Raw genomic sequence first — 18,339 nt, 5'->3', positions numbered from 1 at the left:
ATCAAAAAATAAATATTAGATATCTGAAATTTGACGTTCCCATGTGTGTCTATGATTGTACCTTTTTTAGCTCGGTGTCATAAAACTGCCATTTATTTTTTTTATTTATCCATCTCTCCATGTTCTGTATCCTCTCATTTCTTGGGGTCAGTGGGTGCATGGAGCCTTTATCACGGATAGATCATGAGTCAGTAAACGTATTCACGCCTATAGTGTGTGCAGTTCAGAGTTCCTAATTCAAATGTATGTCTTTGAGAGAAAACCTGGACACCGAGAGGAAACTTACATTAACACAGATTATCACTACAGTTGATTGGAGGGCAAAATTTCTTTTATAAAATATAAAATTGCTGTTTAGCATCAACCAGAAATACTGAAGCCTGGAAAAATATTTGTCACATTATGTCTTCAGTTTCAACATCATCCTCTTGTTTTTCTCAAGCGCTCAGTCGAACACTTCTTCAGACTGCTTCCAACTGTTGTCCCTGTGGTAGATGAAAGAAATAGCTGCTGTATGAAACAGTTTGCCTGACTCCCACACAGAATCTCTGCTGGGGATGTGTTATTAGCTACTGAAGTGGCCATGCAGGAATGGATAGATAGATAGAGGAATAGTGAGTGTGAAGGGTGGGGGGTTGGGTGTTTGTGATTAGCCTTGAGTTGATCCTTCGGGAGCAGATGGTGAATGGTGGCTTACGACTCAAGTCCCAGGAGCTAGTTTGTGTCCACGCTGCAAGGAGTAGCATTGAAGTTGAGAAACACGTAGTAAAAAAGCTCATGAGACAGGACTGCAGGAAAACAGGAAACAGGTGAGGAACTTTTTCATACCTCAGAATGATGCAGGTTGATCATAGTGGACTTTATAGTTATAGAAATGTTTTATTGTAAAGTGTTTGAGTCTCCTTCTGGACAGTTGGTTGAGATTATGGTACAACTGTATCTAGAACAAGGATGGCAGATCTTTAGTCACCAATTCTTAATGTTTCTATTTCCAAAGGATATCTGTAATAGGGTCTGCAAAAATGAGAGATGATGTAATAAGCTATTCTAACATATATAATTTGGGTGAACATCATCATCTTTACTGCTCTATTCCTGGTAGTCTACCTACCTAGTCTGGTGTATGAAGCCTAACATCAACCTTCCTTTATAGACTGACAGTATAACAAAATCCAGGCAGGACGTGACATCATGTTTCTGAGGGACCTGAGCTTTGCTGCTGTTCTGCTGCTGCTGCTCTCTGTCCAGTCTCTGCATGGCTCTGCTCTTTCTGCTGTATCCTCCTATGAGTTCACTGCCTACAGGATGCAACAGTTCAACCTGGTACAACAAAAGCATGGTGAGTTCAGTGATAGATTTTCCCCATGAGCTGTTCTGCTGCACAGTTGGACATATTTTAATTCTGAGAAAGTTAGACTCTCAGTTCCAACTCAGCTCAGATATTATTGGAATTTTCATGGAGTATATCATTTAAAAATGTATAGAACAAATCATAGTCTTAAAACCAAGGATGGGATAATTAGCTTTGTGTCAGAAGAAACACCAAAAAGTCTTGGGTACTGTCACATTGGCCTACTTAAGTTGGATCAGTGACTGAAGACGGGTGGATTTTCTGAATAATACATATTACACTTAAGATAACACTGACACCACATGCTTATCACATTTGTATAATCCTTTTAATGGTAATGAAGTTTATATGTTCTTGTGACCTCTTGAGACTTTCATTATGAAGCCTCGGCTGAAAATTGTTGTCATTTTTCCCATGTCATTTTTTTGGATGCTGAGGTTGCCGTGGGGCCATTGTGGTGGCAGAGGCACGCTCAGCCGACGAGCCGGTGCTGACCCGCCGCTGTGTCATCATGAAGGTGCCGGACTTCACCACAGAAAAATACCTCGAGGCCCAGAGACAAAATGCTGCTGCCATACTGATCCTGTTGCCCAGAAATATCTCCAGCGTCCCTCATGATACAGTGCAGGTAACAGATTTATCCCAAAACATTCATTGTGCTCTGGGGTAAGCTATGAAGGAACAAAGAAAAGAATTACAACATCTTTTATCAGACACTAATCATATAATATTATATCAGTGCTCCAAGGAATCAGTTAACTGCTTGCAGGATTACTGTCATAGAAATCTTTCCTGTTCTACTTCAGTGATTTGTACCATATAAAATAATTTTACCTAGACAATTGCTTCTCCTCACCCAGTTGTTTCAACAATGTCTTTTTCTCTCCCAGTCCTTCATGGTAAGTGAGAGCGAGGCCTTGCTGAAAGAGACCCTCATGCCTGTGTATGTGGTGCCTGAGGATGAACAACTGCTCTACATGTATGAGGAGGTCAAGCAGGCTGCAGCCACCCGGACCTCCTCAATATTTATCCGAGGTGAGAGATACAAGAGGATAAATGGATGTGTTGTGTGCCACTGTGGATGGATGGACAATTCATAGTGGGTGGCATGATGATTTGAATGAAAGAGACAGTTATGTTAAAAAGAATAGATAAAAAAAGATGGATATGGATATGTAAGGAAGGTATATTTGATAACAAATATGGTAAAAGATTATAGAAAAAAAATCTAGGGCCAAATTTGCACAATGGATACAAAAGGCTGAAGAGATTCTAATGAAAAAGCAGATATAAAAACTGTCTTTTTTATTCAACCTTTTATGATGTTTTTATTTTTATTATTCGGCAGTCCTTCGAAGTATGGTCACAGCTACAGCCTTTCAGATCTTAGTGAGCAACAATGCCCCTATTAAGGCCATCACGGACAACGCTATAGTCACACTGGAGGTGAGTGTGAAAACTCAAGACTTTTTATGCAGTAAAGAGAAGTAAAAACCCTATAATGACATTCTCAAAATTTTAGTCAAACCTGATTATTTTGACTTGGGCCTTAACTGTCTATTACGCATTATATCTGGTGATGTGTGTTACAGGGAGTGCTTCCTGGAGCATTGGAGGATGCACCCACTATTGTCATCACTGCCCACTATGATTCCTATGGGCTGGCACCAGTGAGTCATAAAAATGAGAAAACACTTCATTGTAATGTCTGTGACAGTTTCCAAAGCTCTACCCTACTTAACACATTCCCATTTCCTCATGTTCATGTTGATTCAGTGTTAATGTGTATGTTTGCATTTGTGTGTAATGCAGTGGTTGTCTTATGGAGCAGACTCTAACGGCAGCGGGGTCACCATCCTACTAGAGTTGGCACGTCTCTTCCAGAAGCTTTATAGTAGCCCAAGTACCAGACCACCGTGAGTTACAGGTCCCCCATACAGTAGTGGACAAAACATGTTATTCTATGAATATTTTGCCTAAAGTGCTCACCATAATGTAACCACTTAATGCTATGCAAACACACATTTTTATTATGCATGGTGCCGGGCAGAAAAAAACACCCCAAACTGTGCTAAAAACTGTGTTGTTTTCTCAAGTGAGCTGTACACTATAAAAGTCTGATTTGATAAACTAACATAAACCATGTCGTGACTATCTCGTTATCTGAAAAAATGGCTCCTATCTGGTTGGCAGGTAATAAGTCCATTATTGATTAAAATGCTTGATTGATTTTCAGATTTCTTTTTGGTGTTTTAGATATCATTTAATGTTCTCCCTAACTGGAGGAGGAAAACACAACTTCCTTGGCACAAAGAGATGGATTGAAGAAAATCTGGACCATGCTGGTGAGTTTTGAGGCTTATGTTGTGTCGAAACATGTAGAAAGTAGTCTACACTATCATAGGCCTAACTGAAAATGAGCGGTCCCGTTTGTTAATTTATTTTATCCAAACTTTTTCTCACCAGAGTCCAGCTTGCTCCATGACAATGTGGCATTCGTTTTGTGTTTGGATACACTGGCCAATGGCGATGAGCTGTACATGCATGTGTCCCGCCCTCCTAAATCTGACACTCCCATGCACTCCTTCATTCAACATCTGGAGGAGGTAAACAACTTCACATATAGGTGAAAAATATGGATATATTTTATCAATCTGCATGACCTTTTGCACTTATATTTTCGGGATCTTCCCCAGGTGGTTTCCTCCAGATTTCCCTGGGTGAAGATTGGGTTGGTCCATAAGAAGATCAATCTTGTGGAGTCCACAGTAGCCTGGGAGCATGAACGCTACAGCCTGCGCAGGATCCCAGGCTTCACATTGTCTCATCTGGAAGACCCCAAATCTGAGCTCCGTGGCTCTGTACTAGACACCATGTGGGTAGATATTTTAATTATTTAAAGGCCTCATTCACCCTGAGAGAATATAGAAACATAATTTGAGGAGATAGATCCAAGTTGCCTTAGTTTCCTGATTATTTTCATGTGAATATCTTCTCACAGGTCACAAGTGGACTTCAGGAAACTTAAGCGTAATGGCATCCTCATAGCAGAAGCACTGGCACGGTATATGTTCAATCTCTCAGACAAGGTGCATGGAAACTGAATACATATACCTGAATACAGACACTGTGTTTTTATCATTTGTTCTTTTGTTCTTTTATAGCATGTTAATGTGTGATTACTCTGTGTTATCTCCCACAAGGGTTCACCAAAAGATGTGCAGGTTTTCAGGGGCCAAATGGTAAGATCCTGATTATCTTTAGTCACTTGGTAAAGATTAGTGCTGACCTCTGGTGTTAATTTATAGGCATTACATGGTGTTTGTGTCTTGTGAATTTGATTTGCTTGGAGATTTATTTCAAAAAACAACTGCCAATTATTTAAAATATATTTCAGGAGTGTAAATGGTTTACAGTAGAGAAAGTTCATCACATAGTTACCACTTTATGGCAAAGTTTTTAAAAGATTAGTTTCTACTAGTAATCATAATAGTGATCTGAATTCTAGTTTTGGTTGTTTATTGTTAACTAGAATCAGATTCATTTGAAAAATCAGGACAGCTGGACAGTGACTTTTATTTCTATGTGATACTACAGATGATTCCCAATTTTTTTCTTTCTGTGAATCCATGTCCAAATCCTTGATACAGGACTTCCAGGACAGTCGTATGTCAAGTCTGATGGCCTTCCTGACGTCAGTCCCTCGAGCCACCCAGCTGCTGGATAAGGAGCCCAGTCACATCCTGCTTGTCAACTCACTGGAACATGAGTTCAAACGCTACTTACAGCAAGTCCACAGACACACCTTCCGACAGGACAAAAGGTAACATTTAGTGGTAGAAGTATTAAACATATATAGTATCTTACCAGCACTCACTTCTGCTGGACCTGTATATTTTCGCTATTGATTAACTACATTTAACACTTTTCCACACAGGGACCCTGATATTACCTTTTTTGATCAAATGAACCAACCGATAGTGATGTACAGGTAAATATCTGTTTTCATTTGCCCTTTTGTATGTGTGTGTTAATTTCAAAAAGACACATGGACACTGACACTGTTTCCTTTCAGAGTGAAACCTGCAGCTTTTGATCTTTTCCTGGGTGGCTGCATTGCTGCGTATTTGGGCATCGTTTACTACACAATCCAGGTTTGTTAATGTAGTGTTGCATTACTTCCTGGCATAGCATATTGCCTTGTATGCTGTCATTCTTGAGCAAAGCACAGACACACACAGCAGGTAGACAACACTTGATATATCAGGCTTGTTTTCTTGAAGATTCTGTCTGTTCTCTTTTACAGAATTTTGGCTATCTCTACACAAAGCTGAAAGCGGCAGTGAAATCCAAGCACCAGTAAATAAAATTCTGAATACTGATTCTATGACAAGGCCTTTGAAGTCTGCCTTGCACATGTTAGACTTCTGCTTCACTGGCTGTGCAGCACATGAAAGCAATATGAGAAGAAGACTGATCATATGCACAACTTATAAACAGTGCATTTGCTTTGAAATGTATATTGTTTTAAAGATGTTTGTACCTTTCATTATTCATAAATCCACTGTATTGTAAATCATCTCTTACTGGAACAGACTGGACTTTGTTGTTTGGAGGACATGTAAACAAAATAAATAAAGGACGAGTTTGGGGATGTGTCTTGCTTCAAAGTATACTGAAGAAGGGAACACAAACCGCAGCTTGGATTTGATTTGAGCACCATTGAAGGACGTTCCTGCCACATCATTACTATGATTCTCCCTGTCCTCTGCTTTGCATCTGTTGACATGGATTTGACTGGGCTTAACATGACTGTCAAACAAGGACCAGTCATTGCAAAGAGATGAACAGCCAGTTCCTGTCACAGACTACTCAGTGCAATCGGTTGAGACACAAAGGCACCCTACAGCGTTTGGTAAATTATTGATGCTCATGTGGAATGCTGACAGTGAATAGAGGTGACCCTGGATGGTGGTGGGAGATGAGGCAAAATCCCATCCCTTCAGTGGTTTGTTCCAGTTCTGTAAGATCTGATAAGACTGAGTCTGTTTTAACTACAAGGAGGCTAAACAGATGGGGGTTGTGCATAGTGTTTGAGATCAGTGCTGGCTAGTTTGTAAAAGGCCCCTGGGAGGGAAGTAGGTCATGGATAGTGACCCCAGGTATGTGTGTCTCTGCAGGGGGTTTAGGAGGATTAGTGGCTGAGTGCTCAGGTAGCACAAAGAGTTGTTCTGGTTCAGAAAGGATGCTCTTAACCTGTCTCTATTTCCAACATGCTAGATTCACCACAATAGCTGCAGGTTAAACAAAAAGTTTTCACTGTCTGTTTGGTCATCGACTAAGATCTATGCAGGATTTATGGCTACTGATGTGTGTAGAAATACTGTAACAGGACACATGAACACACAGAACCAGTAAATTATGTCAGCAAAATTGGTTGCATGCTCAAGGCAGTGACAATTTTGAGCAGAAAAAACCAAACCACATATACTGGGTAAAATTTCCATAAAAGGAAAATGTGAAAATAAAAGAAGAACAGGTACACATGATTGAAAGGGAGGAGCCAGCAGGTGACAGGGGAGGAGAAAGATGTTCATAACTTTCAGGCAGACTGCAGAGAAGCAGTGGAAAATAAGTGCACTTAAAGCGAAGATGGCTCCCCAGCTCTACATCACTATGTACAAAGAGCAGTTCGCCTCTCCTGGCAGAGCAAAACGGGCACAACTTCGACCCTCGTCTGCACACCGCAGGAACAACCCCCAGCCACGGCCGGTAAGATGCAAAGCCTGCTGTACCACATACATGAACTGAAGGATTTTAAGGTCAGAGTAGTTATCATACAGGCTCAAAAAGGAAAAGATGTAGAATTTCTTAAGTAAAAAATAGTCTCCAATTCATGAAAGTGGTTGTCCTTCAATCTGTGTCATTTAACAAATAGTGAAAAATGATTTAACAAATAAAAATAAACATTTCAAAGCGGTGCATTTAAGGTCAGACTTGAGTCACTTATTATTGACATTCTCTTTATTGCTTTTCATTTAGTCGTCTAAAGTGTCTTACACTAATTGGCAGTTGGTTGTTTACATTTCCCTGTGCTTGGTGAAAGCTGTATCCCATCTATTATTCAGTATTTCCTCCATGCCTATTTATTTATCCAGACATGGAGTAAACAGAGCTGAAAGGAGTTTTATACTGTACAGTCACCCTACTGTAAAGAAAAAAAAGCCTAATGACTGTACAACAGAGGTGACCATAACGCATTGAAAAAGAAGCCAAAATACAATTTACAGTTTGAGCAATACTGCCTTACTTAATGTATCAATGGTAATGGTAATGGTGTATGCAACGGTAGTAATACAGATCATTAAGATTAAAAAAACCCTTCTAGGAGGAATTTTGATGGTATTTTGAATACGTAATGCTTTTTTACATTCTTGCAGTACAATAAAGTTGTAATGACAGAGAAATAAGAGAGAAATAATCTTGGATGAGGTGTATTGAATGAGGATAAAGAATAAGAAGATAAAAATAAGAATATTAGCTACACATTAAAATGATGTGTCTGTGAAGATTTGCCATATTATATGTCATTTGACAGTGTACACTACAAATAAACAGGAATGTTCAGTCTAGCTAACAGTGAGGAGCAGAGATGATCTGTAACAGTGATATCCAGTTTCTTATTCTTCTTATCTTCTACTTCTTCCTCTTGTATTTCTATTCATGCTCGTCCTCTTGCCTTCCCAGGACTTTCTGTTTCCCCGGAGTCCTCAACCCAGCTACAGTTCATCCCATACAGTGGACATTGGCCGTCCTCTCTTCCCCCCTGTCAGACATTTGTCTTTCCATTGTCCAGTTAAGACTGACAACTCTTTAAACACTGTGGACACAAGCAAAGTACAGCACATGCCCCCTGTCAACACATCCACAGCACAAGCTCTGCCCTCTGCTGATGGACTGTACAAACTACAGCTCACTGAGCCTCCTGCTGGCACTGACACTCAGCTCCATGCAGCATTGAAGAATCCACCAAGGTGACAATCAATCAGATCAATCTATGGCTCAAAGATAATTCTAAAGAAATACTAATCCTGTTTTTTTTTATCTGCATTAGAATGGATAATCACAGGAATGTCCATCTACTTTCAGCACAGCAGCTCAGGTGAGAGACTGACCTCTGACTTCTTCTTGTGGCCTTTGAACTTTATTTAATCACCAGGACAAAGGGAAAATTCAATCAGGCTGACTTTACAAGTTACTCTGCTGATACAGAGATAAAGGAAATGTTGTCCTAAAAATAAGAAGTGAGCGATTCTATAAGTCCTACACTGCTATTGCGATAATAATTATTTTTGACAGGCAACATGCAGGCGCTCAGCTTCAGACAAGACCCCAAACCAGCAACCCTCCTGCAGCTCAACACCATCTTCCACGAGCACAGTACAGAAGGTCTTGTTCTAACAGCATTCTGGATTATAGGTGCATATTGAACTTCCTCGTATAAAAAATCTTGTCTATATGAATCACTCAAACACGTGACAGAACAGAACAGATGACTGGAAAAGATGTCTTTGTGTGCCATAAATAGTAACCACTTTTACTCCCATGATTTCTCAACAGCGCATGCTACAGCTGTTTCCATGTGGTGAAGCCCTACCAAGCTGGACACTACATCATACACCCAGAGTTTGTGTCTGAATGCCTTCGTTAGGACTATTAGAGCACTGTCTTCTGAAGTGGGGAACTGAGGACCTGCAGTGGATCTGGGGATTCAGGGGTTTCCCAACAAAATGAGGGCTCATTAACCACACTATTGTTTAATTCTCTAATAATTAACCCAGTGAGAGAAGCTGTATGAATGAATAATATAACTGTAGGCTGCACTCTCACCACTACTATCTCCCTACATACAGCATGGACACTTTTACAATTCAGTACTAAATCAGCAGCAAGAAATCTTCCATTAAGGGGCTTGTGGTGATCAAATCAAATGAGGCACTTTGGCCCAAATGTGTATCTGTCTGTGACATAAATTTTTTATTCTACTATTAGAGAGGTAATTTTCCACATGTGATATATGAATTCTTTATTACCTGTAGGGAGAGTTAAACAGAAACAGTACTGCAAACAATGAAACTTTACTCAGGGGTATTACAGACTTATTGTAGTCATTATTATCAAGATACCATATGGCAGACAGAATATACCACTAGTGCAAACAAAGGTCATTATAAACACCATATTGCATATACAAGTCCCCATAGAAATACCTTTTTTCTGCTATTTCTTGCTATTTTTTCAGTTCTTAAAAATCTAGTTTTTGGCATATTTCCACCCCAGTATACCACCAGTGTGTTATGTAAAGTTAATCAACCAGTGTGATGTGTTATGTCAAACTGTAATCTGTGCAGAATAAGAAAATAAAGAGTACTACTCCTACTGGACTACATTTCCCAGGCTGTGATGGGCGTAGACAAGGCGGATACGCAACAACATGCCTTGATGCCGTTTTTTTTCTGTAAACTGTGACAAACAAGTTGTGCTGGGATCTGCTGAGAGGTAGGGAGAAACTTTTTTTTTTAATGAACTAACACCTGAAAAGAAAATGGAATAAGCATAAGCAATAATTATAGGGTTATAGGGTTTTGCACACGTATTCCATGTTATTTCCACTCCGTTAACTTTCTCGTACCACCCACCAGGGCGCACAACAACGACGTGTCTATACATCGGATTATATGTAGCCTAGAAGTTGTAGAGACTTTAGAAATTTTCTGCACGGTTAATTTCTTGTAAATATGTGTTTGTGTGCATTAATTGTGCGTCAGTCTGTAATAAACAAAATTTACGTAAAAGTGTAACATCTTAACACAGTCTCTATCCGAAATAGCCACACCAAATGTAAAGATCGTGACTGTGTAGCGTTACTGTTCGCCTACATACTTACATTTAGCCATTATCAGCACGTTGCCATGCGCTACGCACGCACGCACACACACACATACACACGCACGCGCGCACACTTTTGAGGTAGTGAGCCTTTCTCAGACTTCTGTTCTGACTGTATCAGCATTTCTGTGTTTATTTTTCACCATGTCAGAATAGATAGTGAATCGGCTGAAATGGCAGATATTAAGCCCCTCTGATCACACATAAACAAAGAAATGCCTTAGTCTGAAAATGTTCTGCCCTTTTCACACTCTCTCAATGACAAAAACATGGTTGAGTAAGAGCTTTTTTCTGTTTAGAAATGCCACTATATGTGTGAAAAGCAAAAAACTTCCACGTTTTAATCTGTGTGTGTGAAGGAATTGTGCTGAAACCTAACTGAGTGGTCTGAAAATCAATCAGCAACATTTTTGATAATTGGTTAAATCATTTTTTAACGCAAAAATTCAAAAAAGTCTTTGCCTTCAGCTTCTGTTCTGGTTCCAAATGTGAATATTTGCTGGTTTTCTGAGTCATTCATGATAATGAATTTATGAATATTTTTGGGCTGTTGGTTGAACAAGAGAAGCAATTTTCAGACATCACTTTAAGCTCTGGAAAACTGTAGCAGAAATAACATTTTAGAATTAATGTGTCATCAATTAATAAAGAAAATAAACATCAAGTAAATTGATAATGAAAATAATCATAGTTACTTGCAGCCCTTTATTGTGATAACTGTAATAATACAGTAATAGATGGTTATTGGTTATGTTCCTCCATCCCTGTATCTTGCACTTTTCCATAAGAAAAAATAAAAAATGACCCAATATTTAGAATAGACCCGATATACAGTAGCCTAAATCTTCTCCTGACTTTCCTCGTTAATTTCCCTACCTGAGTCCAGCAACTGGAGTGCATCTCCAAGGAACCAACAGTTAGTTCTCTGTTAATTAATGATGGGCTGATGTTATCATTCGTTGTTGGGGGAAATCTATACTAAGGGTAGTTGAACACAGAATTAGTCAATTAGATTGCTAATTAATAGCAATCATTTTTTATTATCGACCGCTGCTGCTTGGGCAGACCATGAGGGTCAATTGCAGTTAGGGCCAGTCATCAAACAGGGAAGCTGGAGAGGACTGAACTCCCTTCGGTCTGCTGTGCATTCTAATCTAATCTATTCTGATCAGCTAAAGCCACAATAACTAACATCAACCAGTTAATTACCCATAAGATTAAGTTCCTTTTGCGTTCCTGCTCGGAGGGACGCAGTAATCTCTGAGTGCAATAGATATGGATACCTGTCTTTCTGTTTCTGTTTGATTCCTTGCCAGGGTTGTCAAAATGTCTGTTTTTTGGCTAGAGTGAAACAGGTTACTTCCAGCTTTGGTTAGTCTTGCTTGATGGAGCACAAAGTTTAGTATGCTTCCCTCTTCCCCCTCACATTGGCAGAGCTCTAAGGCCAAAATCCCCTTTTCTGCTTCTCTTCTTCCTTACATACAAATGAGTATTCTTTCAGTCGAACTCATATGTTAGAATTGCTTCTGTGAAAGTCCATTTTATCCTCTTATGGGTAATTGGCAGTAGATTTGTTTTGTTAAGTCTCAAACACATCTTTAAAGTTTACATCCTGACAGCATAATACCTCTAACTGCTGTGAAATCACTTTGTGCAGCAATGCAGAGCACGTAAGAAAATGCTAGAAATGTAATGGAGGCTTTGAACTGACAAGGAAACAATATTGGCAGTGAGACATTGACATCTTGAATTCTCTGACTGGGGCTGTTTTCTTGGATGTCTCTGATACTTAAGTGAGTTTAAGGCCAATTTATTCTGACTAACCACAATTGGTAAACAACATACAAAAGCTCCAGCAACAAAGAAACTTATTGTATTAACTAAAATCATTAAAAGAAGTGTCACTGTAATATAAGAAGAGCTGGACACAGAATTTTGAAAGTTTGTTATCTCTCTCAGGCAGGCAAACAGACATAACGACGGGGCCGGAGTGCAACAGAAGAGATTCCCTGGAAAATATTTTTATGTAGAACATCAGCTCAAGTATTTGCCCAGTGAACAGCACAAGTCATGTACCAAGTTGTACCAGGAGGAGCTGGAGGCACAATTACAGATGTTATCCCCAAGCAGAAACACACCAAGGACACTCGACCCTTAGTCGGAGCTGGAGTAATCGGCCTTGTGCTGGTGATTGCAGCAGTGACTGCATGGTGTTATTACATAGCCTCTCTACGCAAAGCTGAGCTGCTTAAGACTCAGCTGTTGGATCTGAATAAAGATGGCTACATTATCCGCAACAAAGGAGGGTCTATTGTTTTCAGAATGGATTTCAGGTTGGTATTTCTTGCTATTTCTTGTAATTGCTACCTGATTTATCTGTATGTATACGTATTTCAGAAACATCATACATTTAATGTAAAATGTGGAAATAAAAATGTCACCATCTCCAATGTGCAATAAAATAAAGGTTTTGTTTTTAATAATTCAACTCATGTTGAACACAAGTGCTCATTTTAAACATGTCTTGATCTACTATTATTTAACTGAAACAAAACAGAAATGTGAGTAGTGTCTTGAGAGTGATAGCAGAATGTAATTATGTTTGAATCTTGGCAGGTCAGGGACATTGGATTTGGATTCTTGCTCTAAAGAAGGGGAGATTTTGAGCTGTGGACGCACCACTGACAGAAAACTGAATTTCTTTATTGAGACGGTGAGACCCAAAGACACAGTACAATGCTATCGTGTGCGTTGGGAGGAACTGGTTCCTGACATTCCTGTTGAGCATGCCATGACATACAAGTTTGCACACTGGTATGGTGGTGCAGTGTCAGCAATTCAGCACTGGCCTATTTCCATCTCTGGCCAACAGGCTCCCAAACCTTTTGTTACTAGTGATATCTACTCAAACCGCAATGAATTTGGTGGAATTTTGGAGAGTTATTGGCTTTCATCCAATGCTACCGCCATCAAGATCAATAATTCTGTGCCCTTCCACCTGGGCTGGAATGACACAGAGAGGACTATGTACTTCCAGGCGCGATACAATGACAGTCCCTTCAAGCCAGACCCAGGGGAGGCTCCGTGTGCTGAACTTAGCTACAGAGTATGTGTGGGCTTGGATGTGACATCCATACACAAGTACATGGTCCGCAGATACTTCAACAAACCAAACAAAGTGCCCGCCAAAGCCATGTTTCGCCATCCTATTTGGTCCACTTGGGCGCTACATAAGACTGATATTGATCAAGAGAAACTTTTGACGTATGCTGCCAACATACGAAAGTATAATTTTAACTGCAGCCACCTGGAACTAGATGACCGCTACACCAGTCGCTATGGGGAATTTGAGTTTGACATAACAAAGTTCCCCAATGCCTCAGCCATGTTCCAAAAGCTGAAATCAGATGGATTTCTCATGTCACTTTGGATTCACCCTTTTGTTAACTATGACTCAGAAAACTTCCATACCTGTGTAAAGAGGGGGCTGTTTGTCCGGGAGCCTACAGGCCGGCTGCCAGCCTTGGTGCGATGGTGGAATGGCATTGGCGGCATTTTGGACTTCACAAATCCAGAAGCTCGTGATTGGTTTTCCTCCCAGCTACGTTCCCTGCGCTCAAAGTATGGGGTGTCATCTTTTAAATTTGACGCAGGTGAGACCAACTACTTACCATGGAAATTTAGTACCAGATATCCCATTCGGGACCCAAGTTTTTTCACAAGACGTTACACAGAGATGGCCATCCCCTACAATGATAGAGCTGAGCTGCGTAGTGGCTACCAATCTCAGAACATCTCCTGCTTCTTCAGACCTATTGACAGGGACTCTGTGTGGGGGTATGAGTTGGGGCTCAAATCTCTTATTCCCACAGTGCTCACCATCAGCATTCTCGGCTATCAGTTTATTCTGCCTGACATGATCGGAGGGAATGCCTATCTGAACCGCACAGATGGAGATCGTGCATTGCCTGATCGAGAACTCTATATCCGCTGGCTGGAGCTGTCAGCTTTCATGCCCTCTATGCAGTTTTCTATTCCACCATGGGAATATGACAACGAGGTGGTTGAAATTGCACGGAAATACACAGCTCTCCATCAGAGCATTGTAGCGCCACGGGTCCTGGAGCTGGCTGGTGAGGTGCTGGACACTGGTGACCCAATCATACGGCCCCTGTGGTGGATTGCCACAGGTGATGAGACAGCCTATAAAATAGACTCCCAGTTCCTGATTGGGGATGACCTCATGGTAGCACCTGTTTTAGAGCCTGGAAAGCAAGAGCGTGATATCTACCTTCCAGCTGGCCATTGGAGAAGCTACAAGGGGGAGAGATTTGATATCAAGGAGCCACTGCACCTCACAGACTATCCTGTAGACCTGGATGAAATTGCTTACTTTGTTTGGGTGTAGCAAGAAGAGATTGTAAAGCTGAACAGGCTCCAATCTGCTTGTGAGACAAGCTTTTATGCTTGACAGACGAGACATTGGAAATGGCTGTTTTTTGTGGAGCTTTTTTGCAACAAAATATTGAGACTTTTAAAGCAGATTTAAATTTTAGCACCGCTTTGCATAACAAATGTGAAATTGTTGTTTAAAAATGCTTAAAACTTCATCTTATTTTTTTTAATTGTCATTTCATTTAAACTAATTGGTGTTGTATTTCCTTTGCATCTTTTGTGGTTTAATGGAAAGATAGCTATGTAATGTCATGTATGAAGTCATATATGAATTATTTTTAAAAAAGGGAATAGGCAAACTGTGAATTGAATAAGGCATAAATGCTATAAAGTATATAGAAAATGTGTATAAAAATGTATATATATAAAGTGCTACAGCAAACCTAAATTTAAGCCAAACAGATTGTAACATGGGAGGATGATAAAAGTGGTGTCATTATTGTCATAAGGCGGACAGTAGGCTACATAAAACCCTCTCTATATATAGTATGTATATATCAATCAGTTCTCAGTTAAACTGATCTGTCCTACTTTTCCTTTGACACTGATGACTCTTCCTCTCTCCTCCGAGTTGCTTTTCAGGAAGTCAGGTTTTATGCTTCACTTATCAGGATGAATGCTGGAAGTTTAATCATTACATAGTCCATGTGCTCTCATTTGTGAAACACAGTGTCATGTAACTACTCTTAGCCTAGAAGAAGATGGATTTTATTGGGCACTAAATATTTTATGCTCACCCTCAGGTAACAGCTCTCTCAGGCTGTAGAGTGTTCAAAGTGTCTGACAACTATTTTCATTGTGCTTTGCTGACTGCAAATGCAGCTAAATAACTAACGATACTGTAATGTCTAATGACCACATCCAAAATATGGAGCATCTCTTAAGGAGGATTTTTTTTTAATTTTTGATTTCTGAAACATAATAACCTAATGTTTTTGTTTCTTTATATCTACTTGATATGCAATATGGAAGTCTATAAATGCAGTTAATTTAGCAGCATTTAATTCTCAAATTAAATTGTACAGTGTATTTTGTCATCATGTGTTTTGTTAATGTGAATATTATTTAACTGCAGTGATATCTCAACGTGCCATGTGTTACTACCACATAATGTATTTGATATGTTGCTATGCTATACATTTCTTATTGTTGTTGATTATTATTTAATGTTATTGGTGAGTTAACCCTTTAAGGACAGAGTGTACTACAAATGCCACAGAATTTCATCTCCTGTTAACATGTTAACATCATTTTTTTTAAAAATGTTCCATGCTGCACAAAAAACCCCACTTTTTCCACAGTTGTAGATCAAAGTACACAAACTATATCATGTATCTTGTTATCTTGAGATGAAACTGATATTGATCTTCTCATCAAACTCTGGGAAAGGCAGCAAGCATATTTCTTTGAGTGACATCTCACAAAGTAAATTCAGTAAAGAAAATTATTGGTAACATGGTCTAGCTATACCTGGGTTACAAATTTAAAAATTATACCATTATGACATGTTTTTTGTTTGTTTATTTTGTCGTGAAATTGGTGAATTTGATTGTGGTGCAGTGAAGCCAATGAGCTCATATTTTTTCTTTAAATCTTTACACATTTTTGACACAAAAAAGGATTCTGAATCCCTTCCTTTAATTTTAACATGAAAATGAATGTTTATTTTATTGCATCAAATTATGTTCACTTTTAAGTTCCTGTGGTTCCTGTGTTAGCATTTTTAAAAATATGTTTATATGCATTTTGATTGTTTTTGAAGCTGCAATGGATAAATATTGCGTCCTTGTGAAGTAAGGATCAGGCGACGTCCACTAATGGTGCAATGTTCCAATTTTTCAATTTGTTTTAATGCTGTCTCACCTGGTAGGGAGTTGCATGCTGACTGTTTGCTTTGACATGTGGCTTACATGTTGACCTCAGTGGATTTTGTTTGTGCCTTTTGACATAGTTTCATCATAACAACATTACCTATTTATAGCAGTTCTCACTCAGCATCTTGGCCAGGCTAACCTCTAAGGTTATTCCTGTCTCAGAGGGTCATGCTCTATGACAAGACTGAGAGGCTGTATCTTGGACTGAATGTTTCTTTGCTTTTGGCTCTTTTGACCCTGTGTGTGCTGCTTCCCTCGAGTTATTATAACTGAAGAATAGCACCATTTGCATGTGACTAAAGGGCAGCATTCATTTCAGCAAGTATGTATATTTTGTATGTCGTTTTGTATGAATGTATTAAAAGAAATCTGGTTTGACTGTTGTCTGTTTCTTAGCATTTCTGTTCTGCTTAGTTTGCATTAAACACAGTAATCATTGTTTTAAAAATAAATGTCACATGGCACATAAAGCTCAATTACTGCATTGTCACCACAGCTACCATTTCCAGACAACTGAATTGTAAATTCACTGCTCTAAAAGCGGTCAATAATACCTGACTGTCTTTTTACACACACCAAAAAATAAAAACAAGAAAAACCCAAAAAACAAGGATATGAAATTCAGGTCAGTAAGCTGACCGTGCAATCAGTGAGCCAATAACAACCTGTAACCTTTCATGAGTCTGCATCATATGAAAACTAATGTGCCTATCAAATCAGTATTGAAAGATACACCCTTGAGGGACTTTTCCAACTTTTTGATGCCTAGCTCATCACAGGGCAGTAATGACAAGGTGATGAAACAATTGTGCAGGTTATTTGGAGGCTGTGTTGAGATCAATAAATCATCTGGTGGTTCATGATGTGAGGCCAGAGAGCAACTGATATAAAAGTGTAAGACTAGACACCAAGAATAAAAAATATAAACTGACTACGTAGGCGATAATAACAGTAGATATTAGAATTACATCGCATTAAGCGTGATTGTTCTTTTTGAGTTCAATTGACCTGGCAGGACCATTTCTTACAGCTATAGTCGATCTTTCATATGTTTGGGGAATTTATTCCATTACACAGCAGCGGGATATGCTTCAGAACTACTTCACTTTATTTGCCAATGCCTCATCTTTCTTCAAAATTGATCTTGACTTGCAGCCTGTGCGGGGAGGACATACATTTATTGATTAGCTGTCTGTGTGTTGCTGGGATCAATAATATTTGTCAGTTTGCTTTCTGCAATCATATTGTTTGGTTCTACCCATCTTTTCATAGACTGGACAAATAATTTATGTAGGAGCTTTAGGAGGAAATGGGAGATCTGTAGATGGAGAGTTGGAAAACAGAATAGAATTATAAAGATCACTTTATGCCCAAACAATAGTTGATTAATTATATTAGCACCTAGTTCAGTGTGTGAAGGCACACGCATTATTAAATCACTATTTGATGAATTTGTTGGTTTAAAAAAGGAGAAAATGCACATTTAACTGTGAAGACACACAACAGTATCACACTATTAGAGATACATAAAAGGTCAAAATGTTTCAGTGTTTATTAAAATAAATATGAAAATTCATAGGTAGATTTGTCCAAGAGCTGATATTTAAATTTTCACAGATACTGGAAACTAACTGAAGACAATCTGGGGTTGTTCACGTGGTGCTACAGACGTCCAGGAGGGTGCAGTGTAGCTTCATTGATGAATTCTTT

The 18,339-nt window shown here is 39.2% G+C and overlaps 2 protein-coding genes across 2 annotated transcripts; both read left to right on the top strand.

Moving 5' to 3' along the window:
• Positions 1-620: 620 nt before the first annotated feature.
• Positions 621-5,986, top strand: zgc:109965 (Nicalin-1-like). Its single transcript, XM_042406944.1, has 16 exons — positions 621-809; positions 1,154-1,339; positions 1,789-1,979; positions 2,242-2,386; positions 2,700-2,797; positions 2,944-3,021; positions 3,164-3,267; positions 3,608-3,696; positions 3,818-3,957; positions 4,048-4,226; positions 4,353-4,440; positions 4,555-4,593; positions 5,002-5,174; positions 5,289-5,342; positions 5,427-5,505; positions 5,658-5,986. Exons 2-16 carry the CDS (start codon positions 1,192-1,194, stop codon positions 5,712-5,714), a joined length of 1,662 nt encoding a protein of 553 aa, XP_042262878.1. The 5' UTR covers positions 621-809; positions 1,154-1,191; the 3' UTR covers positions 5,715-5,986.
• Positions 5,987-9,830: 3,844 nt separating this feature from the next.
• On the top strand, positions 9,831-17,007 carry myorg (myogenesis regulating glycosidase (putative)). Its single transcript, XM_042400953.1, has 3 exons — positions 9,831-9,910; positions 12,260-12,633; positions 12,917-17,007. Exons 2-3 carry the CDS (start codon positions 12,371-12,373, stop codon positions 14,706-14,708), a joined length of 2,055 nt encoding a protein of 684 aa, XP_042256887.1. The 5' UTR covers positions 9,831-9,910; positions 12,260-12,370; the 3' UTR covers positions 14,709-17,007.
• The last annotated feature ends 1,332 nt before the right edge of the window (positions 17,008-18,339 follow it).

Source organism: Thunnus maccoyii, chromosome 3 (genome assembly GCF_910596095.1).
Source record: "Thunnus maccoyii chromosome 3, fThuMac1.1, whole genome shotgun sequence".
In the NCBI taxonomy this organism is placed as follows: domain Eukaryota; kingdom Metazoa; phylum Chordata; class Actinopteri; order Scombriformes; family Scombridae; genus Thunnus; species Thunnus maccoyii.
The sequence above is the reverse complement of the archived record's forward strand: the minus strand, read 5'-3'. Positions and strand labels throughout refer to the sequence as shown.

Coding starts and splice junctions, on each gene's coding strand:
- zgc:109965 (XM_042406944.1), top strand. CDS start 1,192: ATGTTTCTGAGGGACCTGAGCTTTGCTGCTGTTCTGCTGCTGCTGCTC. Junction 1,980..2,241: donor TCCCTCATGATACAGTGCAG/GTAACAGATTTA, acceptor TTTCTCTCCCAG/TCCTTCATGGTAAGTGAGAG. Junction 3,022..3,163: donor ATTCCTATGGGCTGGCACCA/GTGAGTCATAAA, acceptor TGTGTAATGCAG/TGGTTGTCTTATGGAGCAGA.
- myorg (XM_042400953.1), top strand. CDS start 12,371: ATGTACCAAGTTGTACCAGGAGGAGCTGGAGGCACAATTACAGATGTT. Junction 12,634..12,916: donor GTTTTCAGAATGGATTTCAG/GTTGGTATTTCT, acceptor GAATCTTGGCAG/GTCAGGGACATTGGATTTGG.